At 37.0% G+C, this 17,362-nt stretch overlaps 1 protein-coding gene across 1 annotated transcript in view; it reads right to left on the minus strand.

Moving 5' to 3' along the window:
* LOC125234674 (putative phosphatidate phosphatase) overlaps positions 1-17,362 on the minus strand; it is a 124,043-nt gene that overhangs the window by 45,647 nt on the left and 61,034 nt on the right. Inside the window, 1 exon segment of the mRNA XM_048141015.1 lies at positions 15,410-15,561. Coding sequence (XP_047996972.1) covers positions 15,410-15,561 — 152 coding nt within the window.

Consider the following 17,362-nt stretch of genomic DNA (forward strand, 5'->3'; position numbering starts at 1 on the left):
TACAAGATGTACTGACATTGACTGAAATACTTAGCAAGACAAATACGAACCGAAGGAAACCCCTTTCACACTACATCTGTACACAGGTACAGGTAAAGTAAAAAAGAAAATGACAGTAATCATAACATAAATAATGCACGGTAATAACAACGAGACCTTTCTTAGCATCTGTTAAATAAATTAATTTATAATTTTGTTATATTTTTGGCGTTTGTCGACTGGTGCTTCTGTGTACGACTGTGTGTAGTGTGTACGTGTCCTCCAGCTTGCACAGCATGATTGTAATCGATTTTGTTCACGGTTACAACCACGCGAAGAGCATTGTCAATTTGAGAGCGATACAGATGACTTATATTGACCGGGATATAGACCGTGATTACCTTTTTAACCGCCTTCCAAATCTCAAAGGAAGGGGTTATCAAGTCGTCTGTATGTTTTTTTTTTTTTAAATGTTTGTTCCTCGATATCTCCGTCGTTACTAGACCGATTTAAAAAATTTTTTTTTTGATTGAATGTATATGCATACAGATTGGTCCCATTTTTCTCAGAACCCAGTTCTGATGATGGGATCCTGGAGAAATCGAGGGAACTCCTCAAATCTGAAAGGCATACATATGGTGATTTTTGTGTTTTTAAAGGAACAGCATGCATTTACGTACGGAACAGTGACATTTGGTGCAGTGGAACTCCTGATGATGGTCAGAATGGAACTCCTCAAATCTGAACGGCACACTTATAGTGACTTTGGTATTTTTATAAGAACAGCATGCACTTACGTCCAGAACAGTGATATTTGGTGCAGTGGAATTGCTGATGATGGTCAGAACGGAACTCCTCAAATCTGAACGGCACACTTATAGTGACTTTGGTATTTTTATAAGAACAGCATGCACTTACGTCCAGAACAGTGACATTTGGTGCAGTGGAACTGCTGATGAAGAGTGAGCCGCCCCTGGTTAGAGTTCCGTTCTGATAATCATTCTCATCTGTAAGTACTTCAGAATCATCCAGATTTCAAAATTGGTTCAGAAATGACGGAGATATCGAATAACAAACATTAAAAAATATACAGACGAATTGATAACATAATCCAACATTTGAAAGTATTTATCACCAGAACCCCAAAGGAAGGCGGTTTTTTTTTCTTAAAAATTATTGATTCAAAACTCTCAGCGATAGAGATGACCTGAAACCCAGCTACAACTTGTATGGAAACAGCAACTCCAACTTCGACTCTTAGATTTGTTCACGCGTACAAGCGTGATCACGTTTGATCGATCTAGTGATAAGAAATCTATTCAGCAGACGCAGTAAAAGATATTAAGTATACAGAGACCGCCATTAATGATGCGGTAGTAAAACAAAGTGACACGGGGTGAACGAATGGAAACAACTCTCACAAGTAAACTCTGAGTAGTAAAACGTGGCGTATTTTAATTTTAGAAAGGTTTTGATGTTGGACTACCGTAAACGGATTATTTATGGTGTATTTATCCTTAGTGGGTAAGCTGGGAATTTTTATAAATAAAATTGTAATTTGGGAATCAACTTTATGGTGTTTCTTGTTGTTGTAGTCATAGTATTTTTTTTTTTTCAAATTTCAAGAGAAAAATTACTCTTTAAAATTCTGGGTTTATCATATAAGTAGTATCATCTATATATATTGTGGTACTTACTTCCTTTTATTTTAACAAACATTCATTTATGTGGTATTTCATTTAAGACATAGGTACGTAATGGTCAAGCGCGGATCCAGCTTCGTGCCCAGGGGGGGCACGTGGTAAAGGCCCAGGCCCCAGGGGGGGGGGCACGTGTTCTATTTGTATGGCCAACCTAGGCTCCAGGGGGGGGCTCATGAGTCATGACCCCCATGACCCCCCCCCTGGATCCGCGCATGGTAATGGTGATATGATAATGTAATCGGAATGTCAGCAGATCGTGGCCTTGAATACCGAAGCTGAATAAAAGCAGAAAATTGATAAAGTAATTTATATAGAATGAGAAAGATACTAAAGTTATTGTGTAAATCCATCTAATCAAGTTCAAAGTAACCTAAAAATAATAGCGAACCACCGATAAATTGAAAGTACACTATAAATAAAGTGAAACATTGAAACGCCCGCATAAGAATATAAATAGATTGCGGCAATGACACGGCTTCCGATATGAGTACGCATTTTCACAAAATGGAAATGTTCCGGAAAGGTCAAGGGTAGGTAAATACCCTTATTTACAGAAAAAGGCAAAAAAAGCTAAGAAAATATGCTTTTTATTTGAAATGGAATTCGCAACTATAAAGGTTAAGAACTTATTTTATGAAGCCTGCAGTAGTATTAAGGTATTGTTCGGATTCAGACTAATTCTGCTGATTCTCTTCTGATAGATATTTGTGAGTGTGACGATGAAGTCGGTAGTATAATGACTTGAGTTAAGGCAGCTGACTGCATTGATTTGGTATTACGCGATAAAAGTAAAAATCTTGTTAGCTTTAACTCGAAAACTAATATTCTAAATGTCGTAAGAGGCAGTTGCATCAGCACAGTTAACAGAGACGTCAACGTCATACAACAGAAGTCTATGGAATTGGAAAATCCCGTACAAAAAAAATTGCCAATGCTAAATTCGGCGACAGGCGGTTTGGTGCAGACGACACTAAGAAGTGAAAACATTTAACAGTCAGGCGAAATGGCAAACAGTTTTTCAACATTTGCATAAAGTTCAATATCCTTTACTGATCGTGATTTACGAGATCTGATTGGAATCTTATTATAGTTAATGTAAATAATGGGCAGGCAAGACACGAAACTAATTAAGAAAGCAAACATGTAAGCAATTAAGGGAATCACCTCGAGGAAAGCGGTAACGACCGTGGTGACATGAAAGCGTGGTGGATCTAATGGCCGCAGTGTTCCGAAACCTGGGTTTCTAATTAATTGGAGGCTATTAAGTAATTTATACATTACTGGTAAGCTAATTGAAAGACAGAATGCTCAACAAATCTCAAATTACTCTTGGCCACAGACTAGCCAAAGGCAAAGACGTGGCCTATGATGGCGTGACCTCGCCCGGAAGATGCCTGTTCACCCTTGATTTGAAAGTTGCCGGGTTATATGAGCTCGGAAATATAGGTATGAAAGTCACAAATAAATAAATAGAGTAAAGGAAGTAAGAGAAAAGGAAAATAAAAGGTTGAACGTTATGACGAAAAAAACAAGTGAGGTGGAAAATCATGATGCGCCAACCACAAGAATGAATAGGGAAACGAGAAGACAATGATGACGCTGAAAGACAAAATATCATATACTTATTATGAACGCCTACCCGCCGAAATACGAACTGAAATATCTGACGAAGCATTTGAACGTCAATTGAGGAACTTTTTATTGAATAATCCGTTATATTCAGTGAATGATTACATGAATTTATAATTAAAACTGTATTAACTGACAGTACTACCTAAGTTATGTCAAATTTATATTATTTGACATTGTGATTTTCTTAATTAATGCTCTTAGTTTTAATATGACGATCATTATTATGAGATATCTATACCTACCTATTAGATTTGTTCATTTGAAATGTATTCCATTATGTATTATTTTTTTTTTAGTTTGAGTTCGTTTTTATGTTAACTCTTTTTGTTTTGATTATTATTATTGATATTATACAATTGAATGAATGCATGTGAAATAATTATATTGACGATCATAATGTAAATTCGTATAGGTTAACATAGCATAATTTATAATGTAATTTATCATTATGAAATAAATAAAACTAAACTAAACTAAAACTAAACTAAACTATAGAATAAGCTATTAAATTAGGTTGGTAAATATGAAAGGATTTAAATAGGTAAGCCGGTAGACATTCGAATGTTACTAAGTATAAATATTGTAAAAAACCTTCCCCTATAAAGATTGTAAAAAACCTTCCCCTATAAATTAAGACAGAATCAGAACAAGCCATATAAGTGTAGAAAACTACTGAACAGTAAAAATATATAGATCAAGTTACGAGTATCGATCAAAGAATTCAATAAAGGCTCCGTATAATCGATGATCGAGTTAACAAGCTGGATAAATGTATAAAAAGTGAAATGGGTGCCGGTTTATCGGTAGTGGATCAGATGAAAAGGAACGCTGGTTCGGATCCCGTTTCAGAGTAGGTACAGGGAGAGACGTGGACAGAATTAGAACAGACTTAATGAGTTTATGAGCATAGAATAGATTATCTTTGTCGGACCGTCATTATTAAATTTTTTCTTAAGCAAAAATACATAGAAGAAGATGTAAAAATCAAAAACATATTAAGGGAAGTACAACCAGGTCATCTCAATATAATCTTCTGGTGAAGAAAGAGCTCAATGAGGGTGCGGAGTATTATGGTTGGTAACGCTCACGTGTTGAGTCCATTTGCTATGGAGACTGATTACCTTCTGCTGTATGCCTGTTTGCCAACGGCGTATTACTAAAATAATCTAATGAGAGCACTTGATTCGGTTTATTTGGAATCGATGGTAATTTGTTTCGTCTAGATCTAGTTCGTTGCCCTGACCACTTGATCATTTACAAAAAGTTTATTGTCTCAATTGATATTGGGAACTAAATTTAGGTGCTCTAGTTTGTGGTCAATAGGTTTCAACTCTTCGCTCCTGGGGCTAAAAAAACTGTTTGATTGGTAACATTCATTCATTCCTGGTAAAGAAATCTCAAGTCATGTCTATGTCAAGTAATTACCTAGATCATTATTGTTTACCACCAGTCTTGATAAATTGAGTCATATTTTTGAACCCGTCAAATCACTAACCTGTGCCTATCGCGTCTGTGCGTCCTTTCCGCAATTTTTGTACGCGCGAATAGGACGCACTGACACCGGCTAATCACGCGACCATGCTGATACCGCAAGGAAAAAGGTTTTTGATAAATAATTAAATACTTTTAAACAGTGAAAAACGAGAAAAGATGAAGAAGAAAACAAGATAATAGATAGCACACTATGTAATGAATTACAACCAATTAACGAAGGTGAAGGTCTATATTTGCATTTATCTAGCAACTAGACTTAAATTACGTAAAGTAATCACCGAGGGCCAGTAATTACTATGATTGGACAAGAATTACCTATTCATGTCTTATCTAGTCAGACTGGTACTGTTGGCCTCAACTGTTGCTATACGCTTTAGTTCAACAAGGAATAGGTCGTATACAATACAATACTGTCACCGACCATTTTATTTTTATGTTTCATATTTCGTGTCTGTCTTCTTCAAATATATTATCTTTGAACAAATTCAAATTAAGCGTACATCTACACCTACGGTATACTTAACTTATAGTATTTACACATCTTTCAATTCGAAGTACTGCTTCAGAAGCAAGAGTTGCCTTCTTCGCCCGGTCTTCATCATTTTCATCTTGGCTAGTCTGTGGTCATGACTAAACCTACATGATATAAAAAAATCTAGGTACTATTTAAGACTTTGTAGCCATCGTCGTCGCTAACAATAATGTCATTACAATGTATTTAGTTCATTACAATTTATTCTCCCACGATTATTACAACGCAAGAACAAGACACTATTTAATTTACCTACATCATTTTGACATCGCCATATCATTGTGCCTGGGTAATTATAATCACAATAGAATTACCAGTCTTTTCTAAATATATATAAAAGAAGAAACTGACTTACTGACATATCAACGCACAGCCGAAACCGCTGATTTTAGAGTTTCCAAATTAGGCACCTTGGCACCTAGGTTCCTTGTTCCTTAATAAGGTGTAGAGGAGCACTAAAAATGTATTATTTAAAATTCACCTTCTAAGGGTTTGAAACGGGGGTTCAATACCCCGATATTACCATGTTTACGGAGAAGATCGAAAATATTATTGGCCAAATGTTATTGGTTGACTATACAATGTATTTGAGCGCGCCTGTACCAGTCTGTTTACGGACGTCCAGAAGCCAATCGTAATTCTGACCGTGACGTCTCGGGACTCGATTGCATTGCAATAAATAATGCACTTTATATTGGATCGATAAGAGCAAGTACGTCGTGGGAACGCGTTGCACGTGGTCGGGAGTAGTGAGGGGCTGGCCGCGGGAATATTCCCGAGGTGGGAATGTTTTTGACTTCGAAGATTCTTGGGGATACGTAAAAGTTACTGTAAAGAAACTATTGTCCCGGATTTGTAAGTTCACATTTTTGACATATTTGTTTTGAAGTATGTTGCGATGTGGCTAAGACGTATCGTTTGCCAAATCTAACGATTAATTTCGAATTGGTTGAATCGATTAAGCCCTATGTACAAGGAGGCGCTTAAACAAATATACGATTTCTATCAACTTACTGAAATGACATTTGAATCGAAATGACAGACTCTGCCACAGCACTACTTTAAAGATAAAAATGAATTGCGTGATAAATTAATATCGTAAAATAACACGAACCAGAGAAAATGTGACCGATCTTGGCAAACCTAACTATTTTTGGAATTATTTGATTCCGTTTTAGGGAAGTGGGGGGTTAGAAAGAGATAAAAGTAGCCTATATCACTCTCCTCTCCAGCCCTTCAACTATCTCCACACCACAAATCACGTCAATTCGTGCTGCTCCGTTTTGCCGTGAAAGACGGACAAACAAAGAGACACACACACTTTCCCATTTATAATATTAGTATGGATTAGAAAATTCATGAACGTCTAACTAATCGTAGCTTCTAAACTAAAATCAGTCACACAATATCTTTCAACAGTTACTTGTTTTAGGAAATTAAAAAAATAAATAAATGTAACTTTATTCCATTAACATCGAAATTCAAATCTTCAATCAAAATTGTCTTCATACTATAAACCAATTAGGAATCATATCATACATATCGTAGAAAAGAAGAATAGTTCCTTTCTCGGAATTACACGCATCACTAGTTAAGAGTTCGAATCTCAACTCCGATCTATCGAATCGAACCATTTCGAATACAAAAACGATTGGGGATCACGATCGTGCCGCTGATAGATTTTAATGGACGAAAACGGCCTATAATTATGTTAATTTATATCATCGGGAGCCGTGATTTAAGTAATCAGATTACATTAGATGTAATCGATATTACAACAGGTGTTTATTAAAAGAATATCCTCATTTTTATTTGACCACGCCTATAGGCAGGTGTGTATTTTAACTACAAGTAGTTACTTATGTAAAAGTCTGTCTGTTCGTTCTGTTCACAATCCGACATGGGTACAGGAAAAGTTATTGTTTTCAAAAGCACACTACACGGGGACCCATAATATATTTATTATCGTTGACGAGAAAATTTATATGGCGTTACTGGTACTTCCAATACTCAACATTGTAGCACCATTAGTAACTATGGCGGGAGACATGTACAGTACACATATACATATTGCATTTTGCCGACGTCGTTAATTCCTTCGCACATTACATTAATATGGTCACTTTTATGGCTACGTCTGCTTTCTGCCGCATAAAATATGTTGGATGCAATTTAAAAAAAAAACCCGTAGAATCTAGGAACCTTAACCAATGCTTGTACACGGGGAAAGTTTTATCACCGAAAATAAAATTGAAGTCATCGCATCGTTTAATATACACGGAATTTAAAAGCAAATATAGACACGATAAGGTGTACAATGAAAAACGGTTGAGCAAACAGATAATGGTTATGTTGTCCCCAAAGTTTATTTACAAATGATTGACCCAGTCAATGCGAGAGGGCGAGTCAAGTCCGTTAAACCAGTAATACGTGGCCTTGCCAAAGTCAATAATGTAAAGATTCAATGACACAAGGTGTGGGCTAGTTCGACTATCTTTTTAATCGTTATCACAATCGGAATATCAATATTCTTAAAAATAATGACGACAATATATGTCTTTTTCAATACAGATGTTTTGTTAACGTTGAGAATGTTGAGATTCACTTTCACACTTTTAGACGGAGAGCTGGCAGGATTTTGGAGTAGGTCCTTGAGGCAACCTGGAAAGGTGCTCAGATGCTTCTCTGATCATAGCCAACATCAGGTCTGCAAGTCTGGCAGCTGGGGAGCGGGGCTTTATCGAGCTATGATTTTTTAAAGATTTAATTTTTTGAGGCCCAAAAAAGGTGTTTGAGGCAACCTGGAATTATTAAAAAGTGAAAATAGAGTTCTTCAGAAGTCGCATAGTATTTATGCCAGATCATTTGGCCGGGTCCTTCACCGTGCCAGAACGGTACAAAGTGGTAAAAAAAAAATTCCAAAAAAGGTTCTTGAGGCAGTCTGTCATTTTTACCAGTGAAAGATGAGGGTCTAAATAGCCATGGAAAAATAATGCCATGACATGAGGTGGGGTCCGTACCCTGCCATTCGATCTTGAAAGTCATTTTTTTAGTTTTTCGTAAATAACTCGTAAACGGTGGCCCACAGCAAAAAAATATGTTAAACAGAAAATATCTACATAAAATTTCCTACAAGAAAGGTTATGTACGTTTTTTCGATAGGATCAATATATAAACGGATAATTTAGTAAGAAAGTTTTTTTTAATCGATTACATGCTCCGTTTTTCATCAATACCTCGTAAACGGTGGCCCACAGCAAAAAATTATGTTAAATAGAAAATATCTACATAAAATTTCCTATAAGAAAGGTTATATAACTTTTTTCGCTAGGATCAATTTTTTAGTTGGAAAGTATTTTTAAATAGATATTTGAGCCGTTTTTTGTTAATAACTCAAAAACGGTGGCTCACAGTCAAAAATAATGTTAGACAGAATTAATCTACATAATAATTTCTACAAGAAAGGTTCTATAAGATTTTTCGCTAGGATCAATATTTTAGTTGGAAAGTATTTTTGAATAGATTTCATGGGCAGTTTTTTGTTAATAACTCGAAATCGGTGGCTCACAGCCAAAAATAATGTTACACAGAATTAATCTACATAATATTTCCTACAAGAAAGGTTCTATAACATTTTTCGCTAGAATCAATATTTTAGTTGGAAAGTATTTTTGAATAGATTTCTTTGTTAATAACTCGAAATCGGTGGCTTACAGCCAAAACTAATGTTTCACAGAATTAATCTTTATAATATTTCCTACAAGAAAGATTCTATAATATTTTTCGCTAGGATCAATATTTTAGTTGGAAAGTATTTTTCCAACTTCCCGGACCGCCGGCGAGTCGATCAGGGACGCTCCGGGCCTTAGGCCCTACGCGGAGCTCGGCCTTCGGCCTTCGCTCGGCTCCGAAGCTCCACCGTCGGGCCTTTGGCCCGCCGGTTACGCTTGTTTAAGACACTTTTGTAAGCAAATTGTATGGGAGCACTTTATGCCCGCAGTGAAATTACTTGGATTTGGCCCGGGTGGGAGCCTAAAGGTGAGCTCCGTTCCTGCGGCCCTCCGCGGGGTCGGCCTTTGGCCTCCCACCCTGAAGCTCGCCCTTCGGGCTCGCGAAAATACTTGAAAAATTTATTTTGCCATAACGGCGGCCACGAAAAAAGTTTTTTGACATTTGTATTCTAGGGGCCCATACCTCTCCGCATGCAAAATTTCAGCGCGCTCGGACCAACTTGAAAAAAAAAAGTCGGCCATTTTGAATTTTTTTGATGCAACTTTTTTCTACTCGGGCTTCTGTATGACATTTGATCGAGCACCCCCCGGCTATCTCTTACGGTTTAAAAGTTGCCATACAAAAAAAGTGGAAATTTTTTTCACTTTTGTAGCATTTTTCAAAAAATTTTTATATCATTCTAATCTAGACCCTAGAGAGATTCTATGACCAAAATTTGAGCACTCTAGGATAAACTTGAAAAATCGACAAAAAAAAAGTCGGCCATTTTGAAAAAAAAAAAAATGGCGGCTTCAAAAACTACCCAGGGTCCTCTATGACATTTGGTCGAGCACCCCCCCCCCCCCCCCCCCCCAATATCTCCCCCCGTTTAGCCAGGCCGTCCAACATTTTTTGACCCAAGAGTCGCAGACCAGATTACATATTTTTCCCACACGTCTCCCCGCTCCCTCTATAGAAAGACACTTCGACCGTCGAAATCGGTTTAGCCGTTCTCCAGATATAGGGAGAGGTTAGAAATCAGTGGGGTTGCAGCTATATATAAGACCGTATGCCTGTTTGCCACCCACGGGATCAAGATTTGTTAAGTCGCAGTATACAGCATTTCTCGGAACTATCTAGCTACTTACGAAAGCAAGGAGCGCCGGACGATCGAACGCAAGTCCGTTGTCTACGAGCGCTCGGCGCAGACTGAGCGGGCCCGTATCAACAGTGTATTTTATTCGAATTTTAGGTGCTTTAAAAAAATGTCTGTCGACAGAAAGGTATGTCCTATATGTATAATTTTTTTCTTATATGTCAACAAGAAGTTCTAGTTTAGGATAATATTATTTAAGAGTTACAATAAATGCAGGAATCGCAGGAAAAATACATAATGTAAACCTCTTTCTATCGAAAAAATGGGGAAGATACGGAAGGTTATTTATCCACCATTTCAAATAAATCTTAAAATGTCAAACTATGATTACCTCGTACAGCACGGGGAGCATGGTCGCGCGATAGACGATAAAATAGCAGGCCGTCCATCGCACTATTTGTAAGTGCGATATCCGGACGGCCTGATATTTTTTCGTCTATCGCGCGACCATGCTTCCCGTGCTGGATATAACAAATAGGATTGTGATTTGTGATCATTGATTACCCCAAATAACATATTTAACAGCACAATCACGATTCTAAACGAGTGATCCCACTACGAAATTTGAAAACGTCTACCGAAAAAACTGATTTGTTTTAAGTATAAAAAGACATATTTTAAAATATTATATTATGATTAACTAGCTTAAGATATGTTCTTTTAGAAACATTATCAGTTTTTTAATAATCACTTAAGTATAGTTTCATTTTAGTTTTGAATGAAAAATGTTACATTTTGCAAAAAACGCTCTTCTTTAGGAATAAGGCCTCTTAACCTTGGTTGATTCCGTTTCGCGCTACTTAGATAGAGGGATGCAGGTGGACGTGCTGTACTTTGATTTCAAAAAAGCCTTTGATCGCGTAGATAACGACGTACTCTTAAGCAAATTATGCAGCATTGGTTTCTCGCCTAAACTGCTTTGCCTTTTTGCTAGTTATCTACGTGATAGACGGCAATATGTGCAGCACGGATGCTTTGTGTCGAGTGCCTACCCCACCCGTTCCGGGGTCAGTCACGGCTCTATTCTGGGTCCTCTGCTCTTTGGTGTTATGGTCAATGATCTGGCCTTGGTGCCTAAGCATGCGCAATGCCTACTCTATGCTGACGACCTGAAACTAATTTACAGGGTCCAGGAAGATTCTGACTTACAATCTTTACAAAGTGATATTGATCGGGTTTATGAATTGAGTCTTGTAAACAAACTTCTGAAACTTCAGTTCAATGTTGACTTGACAACTGTGCGGTTATGTTTTAGATTTCCACCTTAACTTTCATGAGCACATGACAATGCTTGCTGCAGACTGTTACCGCAGGCTTGGGTTTGTTGTCCGCAACGCCAAAGAATTTGACAATCCCAGGGACATAAAGCTTCTTTATACTGCCCTGGTGAGAAGTAAGCTTGAGACAGCCTCAGCCGTTTGGAATCCCCATGAAGCGCCCTACATCCTGCTGCTCGAAAAGGTCCAAAAAACATTTTTGCGTTTCTTTTATAAAAAAAATGTACGGGTATTACCGATTCTTGTACCCAACAAAATTCCTTTTGGGGACGTTGGGTTTCTTCTCGTTAGAAGTTAGGCGTAATGTCGTGTTGATGTCTGTTGCATGTGGTATTTTGAAGGGGGAGTCAGATTGCCCGGTTTTAGTATCCCAGCTGGTCCGTCTATTTGTTCTCTCTGTGACGAAATAATTATGCTTTTCGTGAATATAGGCACCCCCTACTGGCGGTGCCGGCCGCTCGAACCGTGTTTTGCCGCAAGTAACCGCTAGTTCGTGCACTGCAAATAGTGAATGAGTTTTTAGACGTGGCACCTAATGTTGATATTCTTGCGAGCAGATGGGCGTTTATTTATACGCGTTTATATCGCATTATACTCTAATTTGCTTCTGACATACGCATTATACAATAGTAGGGCAATTTTCACGTCACTGAATTGTGCGGCTGTTCTCATGATAAAACCTAACGTCTTGTTAGCCTTCTTGCAAATGCTTATGATGTGATCGTGCATGTTGAGCTTAGTATCCAACCCAATACCCGATCTTGGATGGCGGAAACGTGCTCCAGCGGAACGCCAGAAAGATGGTAGCTCGCTGTGATCGGGTTTTTTGACCTAGTAAATGTGATGGCTTTACATTTCTTAGCGTTAAGCTCCAGCTTGTTCTTAGCGCTCCACCGTGACACTGTATCCACCATCTGCTGGAGAAAGTCGCAGTCCAAGGAACTATCTATTGGCAACATTAACTTGAGATCGTCAGCAAAGAGGAGAAAATGCGCCCCAACAATACTACTGCAAAGGTCGTTTACCATAATAAGAAACTGTGTCGGACCCAAGTTGCTCCCCTGGCTAACTCCCGAACGCGTATAATATTCTCTAGACCGGAAGTTCGACATTTGCACGTATTGGCTACGATCTTTCAAGTAATTAGCAAAAAACGACAAGAGATTTGGGGTGAAATCGAGTGCTGCAAATTTCTACAGTAGTACGTCATTGTCGACCAAGTCGAATGCCTTTTTGAAATCGAAGTATATCGCATCTACTTGGTGGTGCGAGTCCATCTTTTCCAACATGTAATCAAAAAAACAGATATGGTTCGTGGCAGTAGACCGGGCTATACGAAACCCATGTTGAGCGTCATGTTTTGATTTTGCTGTTTATTTGATATTTAATTTTGTGTTACTTGTTGTAATGTTTATTTAAAATTCACGGTGCTTTAGTTTTGTATACTGTCATACTGTGTAATTTTCTTTGTGTAAATAAATCTATTTAATTATTATTGATCCTAGCGAAAAAACGTACAAAACTTTTATTGTAGCAAATTTTATATTTGTTATTCCCGTTGAAGATTGATTTAGCTGTGGACCACCGTTTTCGAGTTATTTGCAAAAAACGGCTCGTGTAATCTATTTAAAATACTGTCCTACTAAAATATTGATCCTAACGAAAAATCTTACATAATGTTTCTTGTAGCAAATATTATATAGATTATTTCTGTTTAATATTATTTCTGGTAATGGGGCACCGTTTTTGATGTTATTAACAAAAAGCGGCCCATGTAATCTATTTCAAAATACTTTCCAACTAAAATATTGATCCTAGCGAAAAAACGTATAGAACCTTTCTTATAGGAAATTTTATGTAGATTTTATTCTCGTGAACATTTTATTTAGCTGTGGGCCACCGTTTACGAGGTATTTACAAAAAACGGCCCATGAAATCTATTTAAAAATATTTTTCAACTAAAATATTGATCCTAGCGAAAAATCTTATAGAACCTTTCTTGTAGGAAATATTATGACGATTAATTCTGTATACCGTTATTTTTTGCTGTGAGCCACCGTTTTTGAGTTATCAACAAAAAGCGGCCCATTTTAAAATACTTTCCAACTAAAATATTGATTCTAGCGAAAAAACGTATACTTAGAACCTTTCTTGTAGGACATCTTATGTAGATTTTTTTCTCGTGAACATTTTATTTAGCTGTAGGCCACCTTTTACGAGGTATTTACAAAAAACGGCCCATGAAATCTATTTAAAAATACTTCCCAACTAAAATATTGATCCTAGCGAAAAATATTATAGAACCTTTCTTGTAGGAAATATTATGAAGATTAATTCTGTGTAACATTAGTTTTGGCTGTGAGCCACCGATTTCGAGTTATTAACAAAAAACGGCCCATGAAATTTATTTAAAAATAATTTCCAACTAAAATATTGATTCTAGCGAAAAATGTTATAGAACCCTTCTTGTAGGAAATATTATGTAGATTAATTTTGTGTAACATTAGTTTTGACTGTGAGCCACCGATTTCGAGTTATTAACAAAAAACGGCCCATGTAATCTATTTAAAAATACTTTCCAACTAAAATATTGATTCTAGCGAAAAATGTTATAGAACCTTTCTTGTGGGAAATATTATGTAGATTAATTCTGTATAACATTATTTTTGGCTGTGAGCCACCGATTTCGAGTTATTAACAAAAAACTGCCCATGAAATATATTTAAAAGTACTTTTCAACTAAAATATTGATTCTAGCGAAAAAACGTACAGAACCTTTCTTGTAGGAAATATTATGTAGATTAATTCTGTCTAACATTATTTTTGGCTGTGAGCCACCGTTTTTGAGTTATCAACAAAAAACGGCCCAAATATCTATTTAAAAATACTTTCCAACTAAAAAATTGATCCTAGCGAAAAAAGTTATATAACCTTTCTTATAGGAAATTTTATGTAGATATTTTCTGTTTAACATAATTTTTTGCTGTGGGCCACCGTTTACGAGGTATTGACGAAAAACGGAGCATGTAATCGATTAAAAAAAACTTTCTTACTAAATTATCCGTTTATATATTGATCCTATCGAAAAAACGTACATAACCTTTCTTGTAGGAAATTTTATGTAGATATTTTCTGTTTAACATATTTTTTTGCTGTGGGCCACCGTTTACGAGTTATTTACGAAAAACTAAAAAATTGACTTTCAAGATCGAATGGAAGGGTACGGACCCCACCTCATGTCATGGCATTATTTTTCCATGGCTATTTAGACCCTCATCTTTCACTGGTAAAAATGACAGACTGCCTCAAGAACCTTTTTTGGAATTTTTTTTTTTACCACTTTGTACCGTTCTGGCACGGTGAAGGACCCGGCCAAATGATCTGGCATAAATACTATGCGACTTCTGAGGAACTCTATTTTCACTTTTTAATAATTCCGGGTTGCCTCAAACACCTTTTTTGGGCCTCAAAAAATTAAATCTTTAAAAATTCATAGCTCGATAAAGCCCCGCTCCCCAGCTGCCAGACTTGCAGACCTGATGTTGGCTATGATCAGAGAAGCATCTGAACACCTTTCCAGGTTGCCTCAAGGACCTACTCCAAAATCCTGCCAGCTCTTGGACCATTTGGTGTTCGGCTCGGTTTAGCATAAGTTTCGATTATTTAGCTGAAATGTCTATTTTACATGTTTCACTGCATCGGAACTCGCAGGCATTGTCCATGCCAAGCGATAAAGGCAAGTAGATAATGGTCGTGCCATACGATACTCCAAAATAATACGACGTTAATACGGTAGATGCATAGTAGAAATAGCTTGTGGTCACCTTACGAAGTCTGTGTTGCGGATATCAGAATATCGTCGATAAATAAATATATTGTATAAGAGATATGACTTAAAAGAAACTAGACTAATAAAAACGCTCACCGTGACAACTGGAAGACATAGACCGACGATATACAGCATGAGGTTGGTGACCGTGGACTCCCGGTACGGATGTTTGAGGGATTCATCATCGCAGAAGAAACCTCGCTTGTATGGGGTGCCCCACAAGTAGAACGCTAAGATGAGGAAGCCAACTGTAACAAAAAAAAATAACATTGTAAGAAAAAAAATCAGAATGCCTACAATAAAAAAACTGTACGGGGATTGGTAGTATTGGTATTTACAGGGTCTCAAACTATAGAATATTAATGAATATTAAAGCTTAAGCAAATACACTAGAAATTAGCTTCCCTTCAAAGTTATTTAAATAGGTTTGAAACAACGTAAATTAAGACCACCTAAAACATACTCGATATCAAAATATTTAATGATACAGTCTGATAAGTTCCTAATAACATGCGACCGGCTCACAAAAACAAGCATCATGTAAAAAATGAAGTCATTTCTATAATAAACCCAAGTGTTTTTGATAACACTGATTATGATCATGTTAAAAAAGCAGTTAATAAATCAAAAACCCCTATGCATAGTGGTGTTGAAAAAAACAGTAGAAGCTATCAAACCATACGATACTCGTCAAAAAGGAATTTAAATTGGTCCGACGTACGCAACCCCATAGACAAAATTAACTGTTGTTTCACGGATTGTTTCTTCTACAAACAGAGAGATGGACAAAAAATAGCAGGTACCGAAAAGGGAGCAGGGAAGAAAAACACTTGGACTAGCACAATAGATCGTAATTTAAAATGTTAATGATGTGGTTAATGACATTGATCAGAAAGAGGATATTTAACATGTCAGGATAAGATTGTGGTGATACGAAAAATTCAAAAATTATACAGTATTTTCTGAGGTCTATGCATTAATAGGATGTAAACATACTAATAAAAAAAACACTAGGTATTTGACGGTCTTCACCAGGAGAAAATGAAACCTCTAGAATTCTTTCCAACTCCAGACAGTTAAGATACAAGTTGATCAAAGAAATATCATATTGATACCCATAAAACTAACTAGATCACCAATTACAGCTTCAAAGTCATCCAAAGCAAACTTCCGTAAAAATTTCACAAGCGACGTCTACATTTACATATCCCTAGTTATTTATAGGAAGAGCCCTTTGCTATTGATCCTATAAACAAACACTCGTTTTATGACTGCCATCATCGAGTTACAGCCGCCTTTACAAACAAATGTGGGATACGATGGTGATTTTTTATGCATAGCTGCGGTTCATAATATTTCTACATTAAAATAAAAAACAACAAACTTTAAAAGTAAGGATGTTAGACCAGATTTTGTAATTACAGATGTTACGTTGTTTTTAAGTGAAACTTAGTTGAATAATTGAAATAGTTTAGACAATAATAGAACTGAAAGGGATAGCGCTTTCTCTGGAGTAATTGCCATTAGAAATCGACAGTGGTACTAAACCAGACTGAGTGTAGATTACTGCAATAAATATGTATAAACAAACCTGATGATTTAACTCGATGAACACGAAGAGCGTTCATGCCGGAATATACATTTAACCGGCGTGTATATGAACATTTTTAGGGTTCCGTAGTCAACTAGGAACCCTTATAGTTTCGCCATGTCTGTCTGTCCGTCCGTCCGTCCGTCCGTCCGTCCGTCCGTCCGTCCGTCCGTCCGTCCGTCCGCGGATAATCTCAGTAACCGTTAGCACTAGAAAGCTGAAATTTGGTACCAATATGTATATCAATCACGCCAACAAAGTGCAAAAATAAAAAATGGAAAAAAATGTTTTATTAGGGTCTTCTTCCTCGTTCCCTCAATGCTGAGGATCGCGACCACAAGTAGCGTGTCTCCATTGAACGCGGTCATAAGCCATGTGGACTGCACGGTATAGGCTGCCGCCAGTCGACTTCTTCACACAGTCAGACCATCTCTTACGAGCCCCACCCCAAGCGCGTT

This window comes from Leguminivora glycinivorella, chromosome 16 (genome assembly GCF_023078275.1).
Source record: "Leguminivora glycinivorella isolate SPB_JAAS2020 chromosome 16, LegGlyc_1.1, whole genome shotgun sequence".
Classification (NCBI taxonomy): domain Eukaryota; kingdom Metazoa; phylum Arthropoda; class Insecta; order Lepidoptera; family Tortricidae; genus Leguminivora; species Leguminivora glycinivorella.